The sequence below is a fragment of the Pleurodeles waltl genome, chromosome 3_1 (genome assembly GCF_031143425.1).
Source record: "Pleurodeles waltl isolate 20211129_DDA chromosome 3_1, aPleWal1.hap1.20221129, whole genome shotgun sequence".
NCBI lineage: Eukaryota > Metazoa > Chordata > Amphibia > Caudata > Salamandridae > Pleurodeles > Pleurodeles waltl.
The window spans coordinates 1,627,013,288-1,627,034,548 of NC_090440.1; the positions used below are offsets into that span (position 1 = coordinate 1,627,013,288).

A 21,261-nucleotide genomic window follows, 5' to 3' on the forward strand; every position below is an offset into this window, starting at 1 on the left:
CGCGGCGGCCGTTGCGAAACTGCGTGGCCGGGTCCTCTCGGGGAGAGGCCCGGCTCTGTCGTTAGCAGCGCGAGCCGCTGCAGCTGGGGGCAGCGCGTGTCGGCGCCCATGTGTCATAATGACAGGCGGGGGGGCGATAGAGGTGAGGCCCGGGAGCGAGGTTTTGGGGTGGGCCCCTGCCCATGGCCAGGTGCAGGGCACTTCCATGTCAAGGGAGGCGGCCTCAGGGGGAAACGGCACAGCAGGAGAGGACCAGGTAAGGCCGGTGGGGGGTGTTGGACGAGTGGTGGGGCTGGGGGGCTTAGAATGGAGTGAAGGGGAGGGTGATGAGGGGGAAGAGGTGATGAAGGGGTGGGAGGGAGAGGAGGTAGAGGAGGATTGGGGGGGGAGGGTGAAGGGGGATGGGGGGGAGGGGGAAGAAGGTTGGGGAGTGGAGGAGGATGGGATCACATTTCGTGTTCTTCCCCCTCGCTGCACATATGGGAAAAGGGACAAGGCATTTCAGGCTGGGCAGGAAGGTGGGTACGAGGCTCCTGGGTGGGTTTGGGGGGGGGATCAGGGAGAGGAGGAAGGACCAGTTGAGGCCAGGGACCGGGAAGCTTGCCAGGTTTTCGGAGTGGGGCAAGAGGATTTCACCCGCGTTCCGATTTTTCCGCGTCAGGGCGAGGAAGAGATGCGGCAGGACCTGGGCGGGTCACGGGTGGCCCGAATACCCCAGGAGGAAGAGAAGGCGGGGCTAAGTGCGGCCGGCCGGAGGTCAAGCGTCGAAGGGAAGTATGGTGCGACCAAGGGGGTTCCTGAAGGCAGCGGTAGCGGAGCGGGTTTTGCGCCCCACGCCATGGGTAGCCTGCGGGAGCGAGAACCTGGTGCGGCGGCTGCAAGGGAGCAGCGGGTTGGTTTAAGGGTACGGGGACGGGGGAGGGGCTTGGGGAACTTCATGAAATTTTAGACGAGGAGATGGAGATGCTGGGGGAGCTGGACTACGACGAGGACAGTTTGGAGGAAGGGGAGTTACGGGAAGGGGAGGAGGGGGCGTGGTGGAAAGTGAGGGGGGGAGTCTAACAATGTTATTCAGTCGTTTCAGGTTCCGGTACAGGAGCGACGGTCGCAGGTCCCCATGCGCAGGGGTATTCGTGAGAGGCAGCAGGTTTTGAGTCCAGGTAAGGAGCGGGTGGGGGTAGTTTCGGTAGCAGTGGAGGCGAAGGGGGGGAAGGGCAGGAGCGGCTCTATAAAGGGGTATACGTCAGCGATATCGGGGTCGGGCCTGACCCGGAGATTGGTGCAGGGGAGCAAGCGAAGCAGCCGGCTCAGGTTGAGGCGAAAGAGGAGAAGGCGTCAGGTGAAGGGTCAGAGAAGCGGGCAGGAGAGAAGGTTAAGAAATTGCTTTATATGGGGACGGCAAAGCCTTTGGGCACCCACTTAATGCAGGCGACGAAGGAGAAAATTTGGAAGGGCGAGTACGTAGAAATGTTGAAGTTACTACACAGGGAGATTAGAGCTAAGGAGGGTTCCAAAGAAGAAGAAAATGAATTGGCAAAACGGCCCAGGGTACCGGTTACGATCGAAAATTGGACGGCCGCCTTTCTAATTTATGCCAGTGTTTATTGTGAGCGCTTTCCCGAAAGGGGGGTGGCGCTTTTTAAGTACATGGACGTGATTCGGAAGGCGTACCTTAACTACGGAGGTTACGCATGGGTCCAGTATGACGAGGAGTTTCGGGCCCGATTGGCGGTAGACGAGGAGGTGAAGTGGGGAGAAATTGATGCGGACCTGTGGCAGCACACCATGGGGCCCGCAAAATTTGGTAAGACTGTGTATACAGCCAGCGGACTACCGATTACTTATCGGCCCTTTCGGGACCGCCCCACGCAGGGTGGGGCAAGCGGTACGTCTAAGGGAGGGTACACAGCTGGAACCTTGCCCTCAAAAACAGGGGCTTGTTGGGACTACAATAAAGGGTTATGCACCCGCAAATATTGTAAGTTTCGACATGAGTTCTCCTGCTGTGCGGGACGCCACGGGGTCGTGCATTGTAATGTCTCTGCTGCCCAAGGAGTCAGGGCAGCTACCCAGGGCCAGCAATCCGGCGGAGGGGCTACGCAACAGATCGGTCAGTACAGGGGAGGACAAGGGCCATTGGGGAAAAGCTCGTACGCCAGTTAAGTTGGTCAAGTTGGTTCCATGGTTGCGCCTTTATGATGACAGGGATGCGGCTGCGACGTTGTACCACGGTTTTTCAGACGGGTTTTCTTTGGGTTACGAGGGGCCTCAGGAGTGTCGTTGGGCGGAGAACTTGCGGTCAGTGCGGGGGAAAGAGGCCATTGTTCAAGAAAAGCTATGGAAGGAAGTGGATGAGGGCCGCATGGAAGGTCCTTTCGGGGAGTGGCCGATTGAAAATCTTATGGTTTCGCCTATCGGCGTAGTGCCCAAGAAGGAGCCGGGTCAGTATCGGCTGATACATCATTAAACTTGGCCTGAGGGCTCGTCCGTAAATGATTTTATTCCGGCGGAGCGGACCAAGGTGTCCTATGCTTCGGTGGATGTGGCCATATAGTTGATGCAAGGTATCGGGCCGGGAGCAGTGATGGCAAAAACTGACATTAAGTCAGCTTTTCGGCTACTACCAGTACATCCTGACGATTTCTGTTTGCTGGGTATTCAGTTTGGCAGCCACTGGTATGTGGACAAAGCGCTGCCGATGGGATGCTCCGCATCATGCGCCCTGTTTGAATGTTTCAGCACCTTCCTTCAGTGGATTTTTGTGCGGGTGTCGGGGCACAGGGCTGTGACGCATTACCTGGATGATTTTTTCTTTGTCGGGCCGCAAGCCTCGGACCTATGCGCGGTCGCGCTGCAGCGTTTTCAAGAGCTCATGGCGGACCTGGGTGTGCCCCTGGCCCCTGAGAAAACGGTTGGGCCCTGCGCGGCACTAACCTTCTTAGGCATTGAGCTGGACAACATAACCATGGTGGCGAGGCTACCCGTTGACAAGAAAGAGGTCATGCTAAGAACCTTGATGGCGATTTTACGGAGTCAAAAGGCAACAGTGAGAAACATTCAAGTTTTGCTGGGCCACCTCAACTTTGCGTGTCGGGTGGTAAGAGCCGGGCGGACTTTTTGTAGAAGGCTTGGTTTCGCTCTGGCAGGAGGTAAGCTCCCACACCATCATGTGCGGTTGAGTGCGGGACTAAAAGAGGATTTAAGGATGTGGGTGGTTTTTCTGGAACACTTTAATGGCATCCCCTTGCAGTCTTGGCAGGTGGTGGATTGGGACGTTCAAATTTTTTCTGACGCAGCTGGGGGGTCGGGGTTTGGTCTGTACTGGGACGGTAAGTACTGTGCGGAGTCTTGCCGGTGTCTTGGAAGGGGGGCGGGCGCAGCATCGCGTTTCTGGAATTTTTTCCCCTTGTTGTGGCATCATGTGTGTGGGGGAGATTTTTGACCCATCGGCGGGTTCTCTTACGAGTTGACAATTTAGCCGTCGTGCATATTGTGAATAAGCAGTCCGCGCGGGATGTGCAGGTTCTTCGATTGCTGCGCCTTTTTGTTTTACATTGCCTGTGACATGATATTCATTTTACCGCGCGACACGTGCCGGGAGTGAACAATGACATTGCGGATCCTTTGTCTCGTTTACAGTGGGAGAGGTTCCATGGGCTGGTTGCGGGCGAAGAATTATGCAGGACGTGGATGCCCGACGTGCTTTGGGCTGCGGGCGACACAGAATGCTTCAGCTGCTGCTGAATTCCCTGGCGCCATCTACTCAGCGGGCGTATCTGCGGGCATGGCGAGAATTCACGAGGTTGGGAGCACGCCGTAGGATCGACGAGAGGGATAGAGTGGAAGACGTGGTATGCTTTATTTTGGACTTGGTCGAAAGACGTCAGTCCAGGGTCACCATTGCGGGTAAATTGGCAGGTATTGCTTTCATGGGCAAGTTGCTCTGGGGTTACCCACCTTCGGCTGGGGAGTTGGGTCAGCGCATTTTGGAGGGGTGGGAGCGGGAATGGGGTAGACAAGGGGTGAGGAGACAACCTTTAACGTTGTCATTATTGAAGGCGGTGACTGGGGTTTTGTTGGAGATTTGTTACAATGGATGGGAATGCCTTTTATTCCACACCTTGATGACCTGGATGTTTTTCGGGGCTTTACGAGTATCGGAATTGCTGGGGGCCCGTGGGTCTGGGGGGGTGTTATGGGACGACGTGTTGTTCAGGGGGGATCACCTGGTTCTACAGCTCGGGAGGACAAAAGCGGACCAGAGGGGTTTTGGGTCGAGGATTATTTTGGCGTCTTATCCGGATCAAGCGGTGTGTCCCTTGAGATGGGCACGGGAGTGGCTCGCGGTTTCTTATGAAGCAGGGCAACCTGTTTTTTGAAATTTTTCGAAGGAGGGGGTGACGTCCTGCCAGTTGCTTCGAGTGCTGCGCGCGGGTTTGAGAAAAGTAGGTCAGAGTGAGGTGCTATTCAGCACCCATTCCTTTCGGATCGGGATGGCTACAGAGGCTGGGTGCAGAGGATGGTCGGATGCGCGTATAATGGCTTTGGGGCGATGGCAGTAGGATGAGTACAAGCGCTACGTGCGGCAAGCGGGACCAGGTTTGGGCGGCGCGCATTAACAGGTTTACTTTTGTTTTTGCCACAGGTTCTGTCCCGGGTCCTGTGGTGCAGTTTCTCCAGATATGGGTCGTGGGCCATTCTTTCATCAAGTGGGCACAGCGTCAAGCTCGGGCAACAGTTTTGGCTGACAATTTAGGTTTCAACAGGGACAGATATAGAGTGAGGTGGCAAGGAAAGGGGGGCATGCAGTGGGGTCAGTTATTAGGGACTTTGAAGGAGATGAAAGGCCAAGGGTCTTGTCCTGATGTTTTGTTGTTGCATGTAGGGGAAAATTACCTGGTGAAGAGGACGGGGTTGGACTTAATTAAGGATATGAAGGGCGACTTGTTACAGATACGGAGGTTTTGGCATGGTTGCCATATTGTGTGGACAGCTTTTGTGCCACGTAGGGTTTGGAGAGGGGCCAGGAAGCCAGCAGCGATCGAAAAGGCAAGGAGGAAAGTGAATAAGGAAATGAAACTGTTTTGTACTTTGCAGGGCATCACATGTATTGAACATAGTGATTTGAGATTTGAGGACAGAGAATTTTTTCGAGATGACGGTGTGCACCTGTCGTTTATTGGCACGGAGCTATACCTTTTGCAACTAAAAGAGATGTTGAGGTTGCTTTTCAGGGAGACTTAGGCAGGGGGGGTGGGGGGGCACAAAAAGGCGGTGCGTGCCTTTTTCTGGTGGCGGGGGGTTGGGACGGATCAGGAATGTGACAACAGAGAAGGGAGACAGGGCGAACAACATACTCGCGGGAAAAAGGGAGTGAAGAACAGGACAAATAAGGACAGATAGTTCGACTTTAAGAATAGTAACGTGGACGTTTTGTTGATGACAAGAGGGTTTACAGTCAAAGGTTTACTGGACATGCGGTTAAAATGGGGGGGAGGGGGTGGGGGTGAGAGGTTACAGGAAGTTTTATGTATAGTGAGGTTTTTAGTTTTGTGAGGCGTAAGGCCTAGGGTATATAAAATGTGAGTGCACCTGTTTCCAATAAAGCGGCCTTTTTCACACAACAACAAGCCGGTGTGGTATCCCTCTTCCCCAAGGAGGTCCCGGGGGGGATCACTGAGGGAGGCTTTATCCCCCCCGGGAGGTTTGGGGAAGTGGAATGGCCCACGGGCGCCGTTGGGCGCCTTTTGGGCTATTTGGGATCAGGTATTTATACCTGCCATTTTGTAGGGTCGCCACCATTTTGTTGGTGGCGACAAGAGTAGGCGGTGGGGAGGTTTTCTGCTCTCCCACCCTCCCTCCCTAATTTATTGGGCGGCAGTTTTTTCCGGGGGGTTTTTCTTTTGGGGGGGTTTAGGTCAGTTAAGAGCATTTTGTAGGCTGGGCTTGGTTGAAAACGGGTGCACAAACAAGGGGACGGTTGTAGTTGTAATGTCGCTGAGGAACAGGTGCAGCGGGGGATTGGGACGGATCAGGAATGTGACAACAGAGAAGGGAGACAGGGCCGACAACATACTCGCGGGAAAAAGGGAGTGAAGAACAGGACAAATAAGGACAGATAGTTCGACTTTAAGAATAGTAACGTGGACGTTTCGTTGATGACAAGAGGGTTTACAGTCAAAGGTTTACTGGACATGCGGTTAAAATGGGGGGGAGGGGGTGGGATGGGTAGGGGTGGGGGTGAGAGGTTACAGGAAGTTTTATGTATAGTGAGGTTTTTAGTTTTGTGAGGCGTAAGGCCTAGGGTATATAAAATGTGAGTGCACCTGTTTCCAATAAAGCGGCCTTTTTCACACAACAACAAGCCGGTGTGGTATCCTTCTTCCCCAACTAATCACTTATGCTCTTCTTTCGATCATCTCAAATGTTACAATTGAAAGAGTTTACATGGTTATGATCTACTTCACTGTTTAAGATGATTTCTGCCCAGGGGCCAAAATATGTTAAAATCTCACACTCTACACTACAAAGAATGGCATGATATGAATTGTAAATTTTAATGTTTAAACATATTATATTTTTGTTTATTTCTATATTGCATAAACCCACTTCAGAGCGAACCCTAGTAAAGAGGGCTGTCATCTTCCATCAGTAAAGTGCCACAATATACAGTCACAAATCTATGTTGAAAAATCATAGAACTGGTTAGTAGTGATTAAAACAGATTACTAAGTGAATTTAAAAATATCCTAATACATTGTAGATTGTGCTTGCTGACCATGTTTTTTATCAGGGATTTTATATATTGTTTTGTTACACATCAAGTGCTGTTCAATTCAAAATTCAAGTCAAGTTTTCAATCCCTCTGAAGTCCTATACTTATTCTACTGTTGCATAAACAGGAGTGAAAATAGTATATCTATTATTCTGAAACTTCAATGCTTGCCCTACTATAATAATTGTTTATATTTTTATTTTATTTGTTTTTAAATTTTAAATATATTTTTTATACCTCTTTTTTGTTTTTTTAATGTTTTATATTTTTGGTGATTTTAATGTTTTTCAGAAATATATATATATATATATATATATATATATATATAGATAGATAGATAGATAGATAGATAGATAGATAGATAGATAGATAGATATTTAGAGTAATAAGATAGTAAATTATAACAAATTAAACCAAAAAATTATTTTTTAATAATTGTGTAACATTATGGATATCTGTATATATATGATCATAAACACATATATATGTATGTGTGTTTATATAAGTATATATTTATAGTATTAATTATTATATATATTTAGTTAATTAACATTATAATAATGATATGTATTCAAATATTTAAGATTTACCACTGTAAACTATACGTATATCAAATAACTGTATTTGTGTATGTTTTTGACTACATTAGTGTGAAACAATATTTTTTCTGCCATTTTGTACTTACCATTATAAGGATAGGGACAAACTATTTTGGTAAACAGTATTTGTGACACAATATTTGTGTGACACGATATTGTTGACTTTAATATTGTGTCAGTGATCCATGTCCGAAGATGTCATGAGTTCCACACAATTGGTTTAGTGGAGCCAGGGGAGGATCTTTCAGGGCAAGGAAATTACAAATTGACACCTTTGACACTACTTAGATGTGGGCTGATATTGACATGACAGTGTTCAACCAAACATCCCTGTTTTTTGCCTTTGTGTTCTTAGGTGGTGGACTTCCTAGATAATATGGCTATTCAAAAGAGATAGACTTATGACATTCTCCATCAAGCAAACGTAGTTTGGTCATTACTCATCGAAACAGAGGATATGTACTTGCATTCAGTGGTAAACATGGTTAAAGCTGTTTCTTATATTGTTTGAAACTTTCAAGAACCTACCTAATTGAGTGTACCTTTGACTCTTATCACTGGACCTCTTCCAAGAGGTCCATGAAGTGCATGTACAAACTGAATAAAATTAGCAAGATTCCTGTGAAACCTTCCTGCACAAAAACTATTTCCAGAGGAATGTTCCTCTTTCTACGTTTGCTGTAGAGGAAGCCTTATAGAATGACAAAGTCATTAAAATGGTGTGTGGAAGTATAGGGGCACTTTTCAAGACTCACCACTTCATTGAATCTTAGAGTCTGCCAAAGATCTCTCTAGATTAATGTGGTGCCTCATTTTATGAAGCATTACTTATTTCCCTTCTATCTTGGCTGAATTAGTTAATGTCTCCTATCACCTTTGTCAAATTTTAAGGCTTGTTCTTTTGAGTTGAGCCAGTTCTTCATTGAACAATGTATTGGATAATTTAATTCTACATTATGTTTTTACTGGTCTGAGAGGAGCAGGCTTGATGAGTTAACAGTCATGTTGCGGGGAAATATTTTCAGTTTAGATGGGTTCCCTCAAACCATTTTGTGCATCTTGTAAACATGTTCTGTACCTATGCCTTTGGAAGAGTCTAATTTAAAAGTGATATTTGTTAAATTTGACTAGGATGCCTCATCATTACATCATGCTTGTGAGATTAAAGAATATTAACCAATGATCAGGACAGCTCTGAGATTGTACCATTAGGTTGGCTGAAATTTTTGGAAAACACCAAATTGAATGTTTGGGCATCTATGTGGGTTGCCATTGATAAGTCGACTCAGCTAACATATTCATAAGATGCCTGCAGGATTTCTGGTATTGAGGTTTCCACCCACATTTTAAAATCTCACCATTATCAGAACGTTTTGTGCTGTAGACTGCAAGCATAGTTTTTGGAATGTGTCAAGGAAAATGACAGTCTTCTGGTGGAACAAACTGGGGTGATGTTATGTCAGGACACTACGCATTTAAGAGTCTCACAATATATGAGGCATCTCTGTTCTGAGGCAGGAATATGGGCTATTCCACCATGTATGATAGTTTTTCTGGTACAATATGGCATTTTGCAGGTTTGGTACGTCCAGTCATTGTTTATTGGGACAGAACAATCAACAAAATGAGTTTCAGTTAGTCTTATCATCTGCACTGACAAGGTTTTGAACCTCAGGGGAGTGTTTCTGAACAGAGTGGGAGTTTATGAGACTCACTCATAAGTCAATATTGTGGACCTGGCAAGTGGGGACTATTTTGTCTGCGAGGCCTGATTTGGCCTGGCTACTGTGGCAATCAGATAAACTAGGTTGCATGATCTAGGAGCCTTACCCAGAGAATGGCAGCTGATCTGATGGCTTTTAGGTTAACTACTTTTGGCGGGCCTGAATTTACAGATGATCGTCACTTTTACCTGATGCCCAGAAAATATGGTGAATTGGTTGAGAGCTGAATTAAGTGTTGCTATGATGGTATAGGTTCTGTAGATGGCTGCTAGTTTTCTTCTTGGTTTAATTTCAGATCAATTTCGATCTCCCAAACATGTGAAAGACTTCCTGAGATTTCTGTTATTACCCGAAGTCATTGTAGTCCCACTGTTATAATTGTGGCGGTTAATTTCATACAGGAACTTGAATTGTCTTTTGTGTCAAGCTTGTTGCTGCCTTTGAATTTCAAACTCTTGAAAATATTTAGCTCTTATTATGTCATTTAGAGTTCCAGCTTCTGGTGACAAGATAAAATATCTGTTTTGAAATTGCTCATTTTTAATCTTTAATACACATAAGCAAAGAGAGCATCCAGGACCTTATTTGAGGTAGTTATATCAAAGCCATTCGAATTTCTGAAAAGGGTTTACTGGTTAGGTCCTGGAGTCACTCATTCTATTTGTTTTTTTTTAATCTTCCTTTGTTGATTCCCTGCAGACTGGCCTGCCACAAAAGACTAGTTGAGATATCTTCAGATGATTTAGAGATTTCTTTGTTGTTTCTTTTTCTAAATAATAATCCTGTGTGGGCTTCGGTCTGGATTGATTGACTAGTGTATGGTTATCTCAATGGTCAGGTTCTTGGCTGTCCCAATTCAAATTCAGATTTTAAGGTATTTAAAGCACCAGTTACTCAGGCCCTGATTTATACATTTTTTGCGCTGCATTACCGTTATTTATTGATGCAAAAGTGGTGCAAACTTACAAAATCCAATTGTATTTTGTAGGTTTGCGCTACTTTTGTGTAAAAAAATTATGGTAAAGGTGCAAAAAAAGTATAAATCCGAGCCTTAGTCTATAGTAAAATTAGTTTAAAGGATGTTGATATGTTGAGGCAGCTTTAAGATTCCGAACTGGAGTCAGTTGTTTAAAAGGTGGAGTTGACACAGCAGTCAGAATTAGTCAACCTCTAAGTTCATAGCATTTGAGAATTTGGATTCTTTATGAGAGGACAAGTGGTATTAAAGTAAGTATTTCATGTTGTCCAGTTTTAAGAGCACTGACCTGTTCACTTTCAGTGTCTAACGCTGAGGTTGCTTCATCCAATAGTAAGATTTTAGGATCTCTCACAATTGCACGAGCTATTGCAATCCTTTGTTTCTGGCCACGGGATAGCTGTGATCCATGTGCCCCTACATTGGTGTTATATTTCTGAAAAACAGTTTAAATGGTACCATTACTAGTGATATCTTTTTCAACATTTCATAAACATTCTAAACAAAACGTGCCCCCTACATGTAAGAAACTACTTTAGATTTCATAAATACAAGACAATAATAGGAAATTGCAATGTTTGTACTTTTTTATATTTTTCATATTTCACAGTCCAGATCCAGCTGATGTATGATGATCTAGACAGACCTCCAACCACAGTAGATGCTAGAGTTGAATTATCGTCTACAGTGCTTTCCACAAACTGTTCATAAACAGGTACCTTGACAAACTTTACAGCTAATGCTGCTGGGTCCAGCTCTAAAACCATTTCCCTGCCTGATCTTTCTGTGTGTGTTTCTTTGAGTGAGAACCTTGAGTCCACCTGAAGCGTATCAATTCACCATACTTGTCTTGGATTCCTGGTTTCTGTATGGAACCTTCATCTGGGTTCATTTTCTGATATCCTTTTGTCCAGTGTTTCAGTGGAGTGGTGTCAGGAAAGGACCACTTTTAGCATCCTTCCAAGGGCCATTAGGAAGTGATAAGGGCTGAACCGTGGCATTCGCCAGGTAGAAGTGGGGCTTCATTTGGAAAAGAACTTTAACAGCATATGGTTAAACAATTTGCTTCAGCAATGTATTATTATTATTTGTCGACTGAAATGTAGATAACAGTCATTCTGTTGTGCTTTTAATCCTACTTGAGAGAATTGCCCGTTAAAGTGCATTCAACCTCCTCCTTAAAAGATGGCTGGCTGTTTTCATGAAGTTTTGCACATGTACGAACACTGGTCTTGTCTATTAGCTGTGATAGATGCCAACAGCTACAAGAAGGTTATCAACACCTAGGACCTATGGAAGTAGTCTGGCAGATCCAATCAAATCCCTGTAATTACACTCTCAGGATCAGTAGATAGCATCTCAGGCTTGAGGTGTGGCCCGGGTCGTCATTACAAGAATAAAACAGACCATCCTAAGATATTTCTTCTCAAGGGACCACTTTCTTTGGCCAAAGTGTGTGCTGTAAGACTAGAGAGTACTCAGAGATAACACGTGTACTGATTTGTGCCACTACACAAGCTCCACATTGCTCAGAAATCTTGAACATTTAACATTAAGACCTGCTTACCATTTCCATGTTGAGATTCTTGATTAGCAATCATAGCACACTTCCACCATGCACTGGTGGTGTAACTCAGGTATATGCTCTAGTACATTGTAAGTCACGCTTAGCCTCTAATCACTTGCTTCTCAGTCTGCCTTTCTGAACCCCACAAGATCCCTGGGACCTCTGGGACCTTTTCACGACCTACTATGACTTATTCCATACTGTGCAACCGCTTCAATTAACATCAGTTGTGGCCTTTTCTCTGGGACTTTCAGTATATGTTCTTGACTGACACCTGTCACAATATGTACATGTTCTTATAACATGGTGCATACCTGTTGGACACCAGTCATCGAGTGTCTACCCTCACTTCCACATCACTGATGGTATAAGGAGCAGCATAAAAGTGATGTTCTGATTCTACTAGAAGATGGCTAGATGGAGGAGGTTGTTTATTCTTTTCAAAAAGAGAACCTCCAACTACTCATACTTGAGCGTGCAACTCACAATATGCCACCTTGCATCATACCTAGAGCCAGACATGTTATACAGCCATAGCACTGAAGATTTGTATGTTTATGAATAATTCCCTCGAGCATTGTTCTAACAGAGACTATCCAAAAGGAATTAGTTTTTCAGGTACGCAAAATCCACTCTGGATTCATGTGGCTTTCACTACATTCAATAATTCCTCCAAGGGAGATCACAGACAATGGTGCTTTGCTTAAACTGGTCAGCAAATCTTTTCCAAGCCTGTGAAATGCTAAAATGATCGGTATTTTCATCTTCCCTTTGACGTGTATCTATCCTTACCTCTGTACAATATATAGAGATACTGGCCTTTCAGTCATCAAAAATGGAGGCAAGGCCCGATGTTTCACCCTGTGGCAGGACAGAGGCTGGTCCACTGATAGGCAACTGAGTAGACTCCATGATGACACTGGCTGTCTTCTAATGACACTGACTCAACAACTTTAAGGCAAGCAAGACCCCAGACCAAATATTGATAGTCAAGTAACACAACTGTTTTCTATTACCCCATGTCATATGATATTAGCTCAGAGCTAATCGTCATGGGATTATTTCACTGCTTGGGTTCCTTCCCCTCACGCAAACATATCACTTTCCCTCTTTCAGTCCCTTGAAATCAATGAAGATTTTTTAAATAGCCTCCAGACCACCCTCCACTTCAGTCTAAATAGCTTCAACACACATTTCATGGCCCTTTGAGAAGCTCCATTGTTGGATGCTAATTCCAATCTCATCCTCCCGGCTCGTGGTAGTCTCTGAGACACTGTCAACACTTTCTCTCTAATCATATGTAGCTCATTCTACTCCCTATTTCCCTAGCTTTTGAATACAGTTCAAACACACGATCATCGTTCCTTAAGCAATTTGTCCTAATAAAGCAACACACTCAATCTTCCAATAACCCTCACTCAATTAAAAACTGCCCAAATAGTGACCCTTAAATATCACACTAATTTCCTGCTGTCTCTAGAAATCTCTATGAATATCCAAATTACTACAAATGTTTAGTTTTTCAGGAAAAAGGTTAAGAACAACTTATGAACCTCTAATCCTCTTCAACCATCGGTAAACCACTGAATAGCATCTGGCATACCAACTCACCCCAGCCTCAATGCACTATAGTACATTTCATCACATCATCCTTCACCCAGCATTGACTGACTCCTCATGGATGGATGGATGTCACTGTCCTATGAGTTGTACAGGAGTATAACCCTATGCTTGTGCCCAATCTGCGTCTGCTTTGTAAAACTCCTATTCAAGATTGTGGCACTACCCCCAAATATGGCCATATATGACACCAAAAAAGAAAATTAAGTTGTCACTAGAAGCAGAAACTACACAAGTAGGCAACAACGGAATAAAAGGGTAGTGTGCGTGTGCACAGACGAATAAGACCAACGGGGCTTCAAGTGTGTTTTTTTTTTTTTTTTTTTTTTTTTTTAGTATTAGGTAAATTAGAAACGGACCGTAAAATGCTGCCAATCTTAAACCGATAAAGTCTCCAGAATATGGCCCTCATTCCAACATTGACGGGCGGCGGAGGCCGCCCGTCAATGTTGCGCGTCAGGAATACCGCTCCGCGGTCCAGAGACCGCGGAGGGTATTCCAAGTTTTCCCCTGGGCTGGCGGGCGGCCGCCGAAAGGCCGCCCGCCAGCCCAGGGGAAAACGACCTTCCCACCATGAAGCCGGCTCGTAATCGAGCCGGCGGAGTGGGAAGGTGCGACGGGTGCTGTTGCACCCGTCGCGTATTTCACTGTCTGCAAGGCAGACAGTGAAATACATTTTGGGGCCCTCTTACGGGGGCCCCGCGACTCCCCCTCCCGCCATCCGGTTCCCGGCGGGAGAACCGCCAGGAACTGGATGGCGGGAGGGGGAGTCGGAATCCCCAAGCCGGCGCATCAAGCTGCGCCGGCTTGGAGGATTCCTTGGGGGCAGCGGGAAACCGGCGGGAGAATGCCCCGCGGGGCACCGCCGGCCTGTCGGCGGTGCCACTGCATCCCGCGGCCCTGGTGGAAGTCGCCAGGGTCGTAATGACCACCTATGTGTTTATCTGTTTATGCCCGGTTCAAATTTACCGTTTTCTTCATCTCTGGTGATCCTTTGGTCTTTTTCACACAATCGGTGCCTCTGCTCCAGTCGGTTATAAGTCACTGACCCAATTTGCCCTTCAATGTTGCAACTGCTCTACTCCTCACTAACTTAATAGAAGATATGCTTACTTCAGGAAGAGACATTACGAAGTCGTGTAGCTGGGCCTTCTTTGCTGCTTCAGTAATTTTCTCCATGGAAATCTCCTTGGTGTTATCTCCATACTTAATGTTGTCAAGAATACTGCAATCAAACAATACTGGCTCCTGCGACACAATTCCGATTTTAGATCGAAGAAACTTGACGTTCACGTTGTTTGTGTTGTGCCCATCGATTAGCTGACAAGGGGAAAAGAGCAAAAATACGGCATTATTACCCAGTCATAAAAGTCCATAATGATGTTTGACGAATTTAAATTCACATCACAAAAATTAAAATCACTTTCAAGGGCAGGGAGGCAGAGTGTGCTCTTGAATATTCCATTTGTATTTGCCTTATCTTTGAATAATTTATTACATATAGAACCCCGTGAAGTGAAACCATTTTCGTCCCTGTTCAAATGTATTCACAGACCACACACTTTCAAAAAGTCGGCCCAGATTTACTAAGGCTTGGCGCTGGCACGAAGCAACGTGGAAAGTGTCCTTATCTCAGCACAATAAACCCCTTTGTGACCCTATGTGCCAATGGCCGAGCAGCCAAAACACCCTTAGGTTTTGATGCAGAGCCCAATAAACCTACTAAAATAGCCAAATCAAACTTCACGCCAAATAATACCTACTGGAAGCCAACATAAACATCTCAAAATGTTTTCATGTCGCAAACAAATCGATGTATTGCATGTGTGCTGAAAGGTGCAGCACGCATCTAATGGGATATTTCTGAGTTTGCCTAATAGCAGGAGCAGCTCGCCGGGCGTGGAAGAGGCAGGGCGGCGTGCGCAGGGGGGAACATTTAAAATAAATTAAATTAAAAAAATAAAACATTGACAACTGTGTGACAAAAGCTGCCAATGTTGCCGGGAGAATCACGCTCCTCCGCCCTAATGGAGGAGCCACCCCTGTCTAATAGTATGAATAGTCCTGGAAAGGGGAGATTCTATAAAGATCCTATTTGGTGTGAAGTTGTGCTCCGCGCAAGCCAGCCTTGTTATAGTGCCACCGCTCACATATACAGAAAGTGTAACTGGTGGAATGCCTGAATTAATCTCGGACACTGGTAATTACTCCAGCCACATTCAAACCTATTGCCTATTTGCAAACCATGTCTCCTCACTTTGGACTCAGCCATATGCAAATCAATCGCAATTATGCTTCAATAGGAATAGTCCAGACAGAACTGTCAGGTCAGATTCTCCCCTTACCTTGAACACAAGCAGCCCAAGGCTGTTTTTTCTCTGGTGGGGCCTTTCCAGTTGGATGTAGCTTAGTTCCAGTGGCACTGAAAGCATCCATTTCCATGGGTTTTGCACCTGCCTGCCATGAGTTGAAAAAGGTACAAAAATACAGGCCGAACACCCAGCAGAAGAAAAATCCCTTGTTCAGTGGTGTAGGAAATGCATAGAACTATGAGTTATCATGCCTTGCAGCATTGGTGGGCCTTGAATAATGTAATAAAATTAATAGGCATTGCATTAGGTTAATGACACTGTCCAGCCCTTACCAGTGCATCAAACCAAGTTTCTCACCAGGCAGGCTTATGTGTGATGCATGCCTGAGAGAGCTCTAGGAGGACCCTGCAGACAGGTGCTGCATGCAGGCTTCCTTGCCGGGAAGTTCCTTTGAAGAGCACTGTCAGGGGGCTGGGCAATCTATTTAGCCTAAAAGCCTAATATTATTATCATTCATGAAAATACATTGCCTGGCCGTCACAGTACTCCTGAAAGCAATTGTGTTGGGCTTCTATATTCTCCACCTACAGAGCAATGGAGCAAGCCTGATTGTACTCTCCAGATGGGTATATTTCTCTTGAATATTTCGCCCAGTCCTAGTTAGGACTGAGACCTTCAGGAAATGAATCCTAATACTTTCACCTTAAGTATTTATTGATGTCCTGCCAGCTTCTGCATCCATAACATTTTCTAAAACCTTGTAATACTGAACCAAGTTGAAGGCCCATCCATGTTTATGAGTAACACTTTATAGAGAGTTAAGGCACAGGAAAGAATTGTAGGAGTGATATGTACAAGAATGGTTTCATTACTTCCCTGGTTATCTTCAATAAGTGGTCCTGCTCTTCATCATTGCAATCAATCATTTTACTCTGATTGCATTTCTCACCTTGGAGACAAGCATCTGTGTAGATCAAGGTCCAGCAGACCGTAAAGTAGGCCCACAACAAAAAAAGGAGTCCCAAAACAATAGAAGGAAATGCCTACTAAGTATGTGTAACAGTAGTTGGGCTGTACGCTCGAGGGGGCTAAACCCCAGAAGAGCTATGACGTATTCATGCCCTTGCCAAACAGACAGAATGCAAAATCGAGCAACAATGGTGGCAGCAAAGGGCAAGCCTGTGGGTGGGCTGAAGCCCATGATACAGATTACAGCATGTCTCAGTTCAAGCCAGCACATGCTCGCCGTCTAAAGCCGAGACCCAAAAAATGATCCACACACTGTTCTGACAAACTAGCTCATCGGGCACCGCCTGATTTCCTTGTTGGCCAGAACAATGCTGCTGGCCTACTTATCATATTTGGTTTGCGTCTTACAATTAGTAGAATGGGAATTCCATCCTTATTGTTAGAAATGGGGTCTTTGGTTGACAGTCAGGTTACCCCCTGTTCAATCAAGGACCCTCACTCTAGTCAGGGTAAAAGAGAATCACCCTCAGCTAACCCCTGCTTACCCCCTTGGTAGCTTGGCAGAGCAGTAGGCTTAACTTCAGAGTGCTAGGTGTAAAGTATTTGTACCAACACACACAGTAACTTAAGGAAAACACTATAAAATTACACAACACCAGTTTAGAACAATAGGAAATATGTATCTAAACAAAACAAGACCAAAATGACAAAAATCCGACATACACAAGTCAAGTTATGAATTTTTAAAGACTAAACTCAAAAATAGTGCTTAGAAACACAAAAAGCTTCACTGAAGTGTTAACACAGCGTCGTGACAGAGTCGTTCCCAACAAGCCGACACCAGTGGCGCCGGACACGGAGTCGCGTAGACCCCCAAGTACATTACCTTTGGTGAAGAGTGAAAACAAGTTGATGCGCGAAGTCAGGGATAGCGGCGTCTGTGCGAAACGTTGAATCTGCGCACTTCGAGCGGCGTCGGTCACGACGTGCTGCGGCAACTTCCACGGAATCGCAGACTTCAGCGGGGCTGCAGCGGCGTCGGGCCTGCGAAGATCATTGCGTTCCAGCGAAGATCACGGTGTCGGTTGCAGGCGGTGTCACCGGATTCGGCAGCGGTCTGAAGTCGTCCGAAGTCGATTTCCTTGGATTTCCACCAGCTTTCCTTTCAAGGGCCCAGGGACTGGATAGGGCACCACATGTCAGAGCAGGAGTCTCTCTAGAGACTCCAGGTGCTCTTTGCTGTCCCCGAGACTTCAAACAACAGGAGGCAAGCTCTAAATCAAGCCCTTGGAGATTTCTTCACAAGATGGAAGGCACACAAAGTCCAGTCTTTGCCCTCTTACTCTGGCAGAAGAAGCAACTTCAGGATAGCTCCACAAAGCACAGTCACAGGCAGGGCAGCACTTCTCAGCTCTTCAGCTCTTTTCCAAGCAGAGGATCCTGTTGTTTCCAGAAGTATTCTAAAGCCTGTGGTTTTGGGTGCCCTTCTTATACCCAATTTCTCATTTGAAGTAGGCCTACTTCAAAGTAAAGTCTCTTTGGAATCTGAAATCCTGCCTTGCCCAGGCCAGGCCCCAGACACTAACCAGGGGGTCTGAGACTGCATTGTGTGAGGACAGGCACAGCCCTTACAGGTGTAAGTGACCACTCCTCCCCCCCCAGCACAGATGGCTCATCAGGAAATGCAGACTACACACCAGCTCCCTTTGTGTCACTGTCCAGTGCGAGGTGCAACCAGCCCAACTGTCAAACTGACCCAGACAGGGAATCCACAAACAGGCAGAGGCACAGAAATGGTTTTAAGCAAGAAAATGCTCACTTTCTAAAAGTGGCATTTTCAACTTTACTAAAAGATTTATTTTTAAATTGTGAGCTCAGAGACCCCAAACTCCATATGTCCATCCGCTCCCAAAGGGAATCTACACTTTAATCAGATTTAAAGGTAGCCCCCATGTTAACCTATGAGAGGGACAGGCCTTGTAACAGTGAAAACGAATTTAGCAATATTTCACTGTAAAGACATATAAAACACTTTACCTTATGTCCTACCTTAACCATACACTGCACCCTGCCCTTGGGCCTACCTAGGGCCTACCTTAGAGGTGCCTTACATGTAAGAAAAGGGAAGGTTTAGGCCTGGCAAATGGGTACACTTGCCAAGTTGAATTTACAGTTAACACTACACACACAGACACTGCAGTGGAAGGTCTGAGACATGATTACAAAGCTATGTGGGTGTCACCACCAGTGCACCACCAGTGCTGCAGGCCCACTAGTAGCATTTGATTTACAGGCCCTGGCACCTCTAGTGCACTTTACTACGGACTTACTAGTAAATCAAATATGCCAGTCATGGGTAAACCAATCACATACAATTTACACAGAGAGCATATGCACATTAGCACTGGTTAGCAGTGGTAAAGTGGTCAGAGTTCAAAAGCCAACAGCAACAGGTCAGAAAAAAATAGGAGGCAGGAGGCAAAAAGATTGGGGATGACCCTGCATAAGCAAAAAAGTCCAACAAAACCCCCTGCAAGCCTAAAGCCAGGGGAAAACAATCAATACCTTGATGTACTTCCCTGATTGGGGCGATAGAACAAGGACCCATGCCCACAACAGCAGGGGCACGTTCCAGTTCTACTCCTTCCTGACTTCAGTGGGATCCCTCTGTCCATACTCTCAGGGCCCGCTAAGCTAACCCATGGGGAACCCTTTCCCACATCTGCAGATACCATCTGTGCAGCACCTATCTTTACTTTGCTCACAGATGTATCCCAATGGGCAGATAGTACGACCAGGGCCAACACAGTGGTGTTGCCAACTCCACCCCGTGGTGAGTCTCCCGTACCTCCCCCCCCCCCAGGGGCAACTCTGTCCACCAGGATAGCAAGCCACAGTGACCCCTGACAACTGTCAGGGATGAGAGCCCGACCTCAGGCTTCTCCAACCACTGTGACTGTGGAGAGTGGGGGGCAGTAGCCCCAGGTGCTTGGCACACTTTGACCACTCTTCCTTCCACCAGGTCAGGGATAACAACCTGACCCTGGTCCTCCCCTCTGGGGCTCTGTACCCTCCCCCCAGAGTCAACAATTGTCAGGGTGCTTGTAGAAGCAGTCCTGCACAACTCTTCCACCAGTGCAGGGATGTTAACCTGCAACTGGTCCTCCAACCTGGGGTCTGTACCTTCAGGTTGGACTAGGGCCACGGGTGAGGCTTCCCTCCCCCTGCCCTCCCTTCTGGGGTCCTGCACCCCCCAACTAGGAGTGGCCCCCCCAGATGACAACATGGTAGGGGCACTGTTAGCAGTAGCCCCTTCCTCCAGGTCAGGAGGGACACCCTGAACATGGCTTTCCAATCCAGGGTTTGTACCCTTAGATTACACTGGGGTCAGGGGTGAGTCTCTCTCTCCCCTTCCCCTACTCTCAGGGTTCTGCACCCCCGCTCAGGGAGAGTACCCCTTGACATCACACGAGGGAGGGGGGGGTGATTGGGCAAACCGCCCCCCCTTTCAGGTAAGGGTTTACTCCCTGCACCTGATCTTCCAGTCCATGGTCTTTACCCTCAGACTGGACCAATGCCTGGCAACCCAGGACTTCCTGGGGGGCATACCCACCCCCACCAGGTCAGAGTCTACCCCCTGAACCTGATTATTCAACCCAGAGTCACCACCCTGCGGTTGAACTATTGCCTGGCTCACCAGGACTTCCAGGGGGGCACACTTACCCACTTTAAGGGACACTCCGTCCCCAAGGGCCACACAAGAGTCTGGCTGGCGCAGGTCTCCTGACCTCTGCCCATCTGACAGAGTATGGATTCCCCCAACCCAGAAATGGTCTCACCAAGGTCATTCCTGGGGGGCTCTGCTCTCAGAGCTGACCCCTGACCCTCCAGGTTCTCCACTGTGGTCCACGACCCCCTCTCAACCCTCTGTCTGGACTTCTGCACCCCCTCACTAGTAGTGGTACTGCCAGACACCAGAAGTGGTGGGACGCTGGCTACAGCTGCCCCCCAAGTTCTCCTGACACTGTGGGGTCTCCCTCAACAGATGGCCCTATGGTACAGGCTAGGCTCCCCTCCTGGTGTTCCTTCATGGAACGCTCCTGGACCTGGGACTGGATCTCGGGCACCTTGGGCCTCAACCCATCCCCATTCCCTCTCCTCTGAGACTGGACATGGGGTCCCTCACCCATCCCACTACACTGGGACCTACCTGGGGCACTGCAATCCTTCCCTTCCTCACCTGGTTGGGAAATACCTAGACCACTCCTCCACTCCTCTCAGGAGCACCCCCAAATACCTCTTCAGACTCTCTGGTAGTCACCCAGAAGTCTGCCTCCATTGTAAGCTCCCTGGGGTCAGAGAACTCGCACTCCACCTGGTGTTGGCGTAGCTCTGGAAAATAAGGACTAGACATATGCTCTCCAGCAATTACATCACACAGCCCCTCACATGAATTAACCAAACTACCCTTCACTCAACCATCCAGTGACTCTGCTTTGAAAAAGCACCCCACTTCACCCTCCTGAGACTGGTGAGACAGTACCTGACTGTCCCTGACGCTCAACCCACACTCTTCTGGGATGTCTTCACACTCCATAATCAGGACTTCTACCTGGGGGGAACCCTTCTCCCTGTCACTCTCACATAGAGTCTGTAGAGTGTCCCTCCCACTATTAGGAATATGACTCCCCATGCCAGTTCCCCAATATACCTCAGGGA

General features: G+C 46.9%; 1 protein-coding gene across 1 annotated transcript in view; it reads right to left on the minus strand.

The window, feature by feature from the left end:
- Nucleotides 1-21,261, minus strand: part of ABCB11 (ATP binding cassette subfamily B member 11) — a 443,062-nt gene that overhangs the window by 10,678 nt on the left and 411,123 nt on the right. Inside the window, exons 27-28 of the mRNA XM_069225280.1 lie at nt 14,375-14,581; nt 10,364-10,510 (exon numbers count right to left, since the gene is read on the minus strand). Of these exons, the coding sequence (XP_069081381.1) occupies nt 10,364-10,510; nt 14,375-14,581 (354 nt within the window). The remainder of the gene's footprint in view (nt 1-10,363; nt 10,511-14,374; nt 14,582-21,261) is intronic.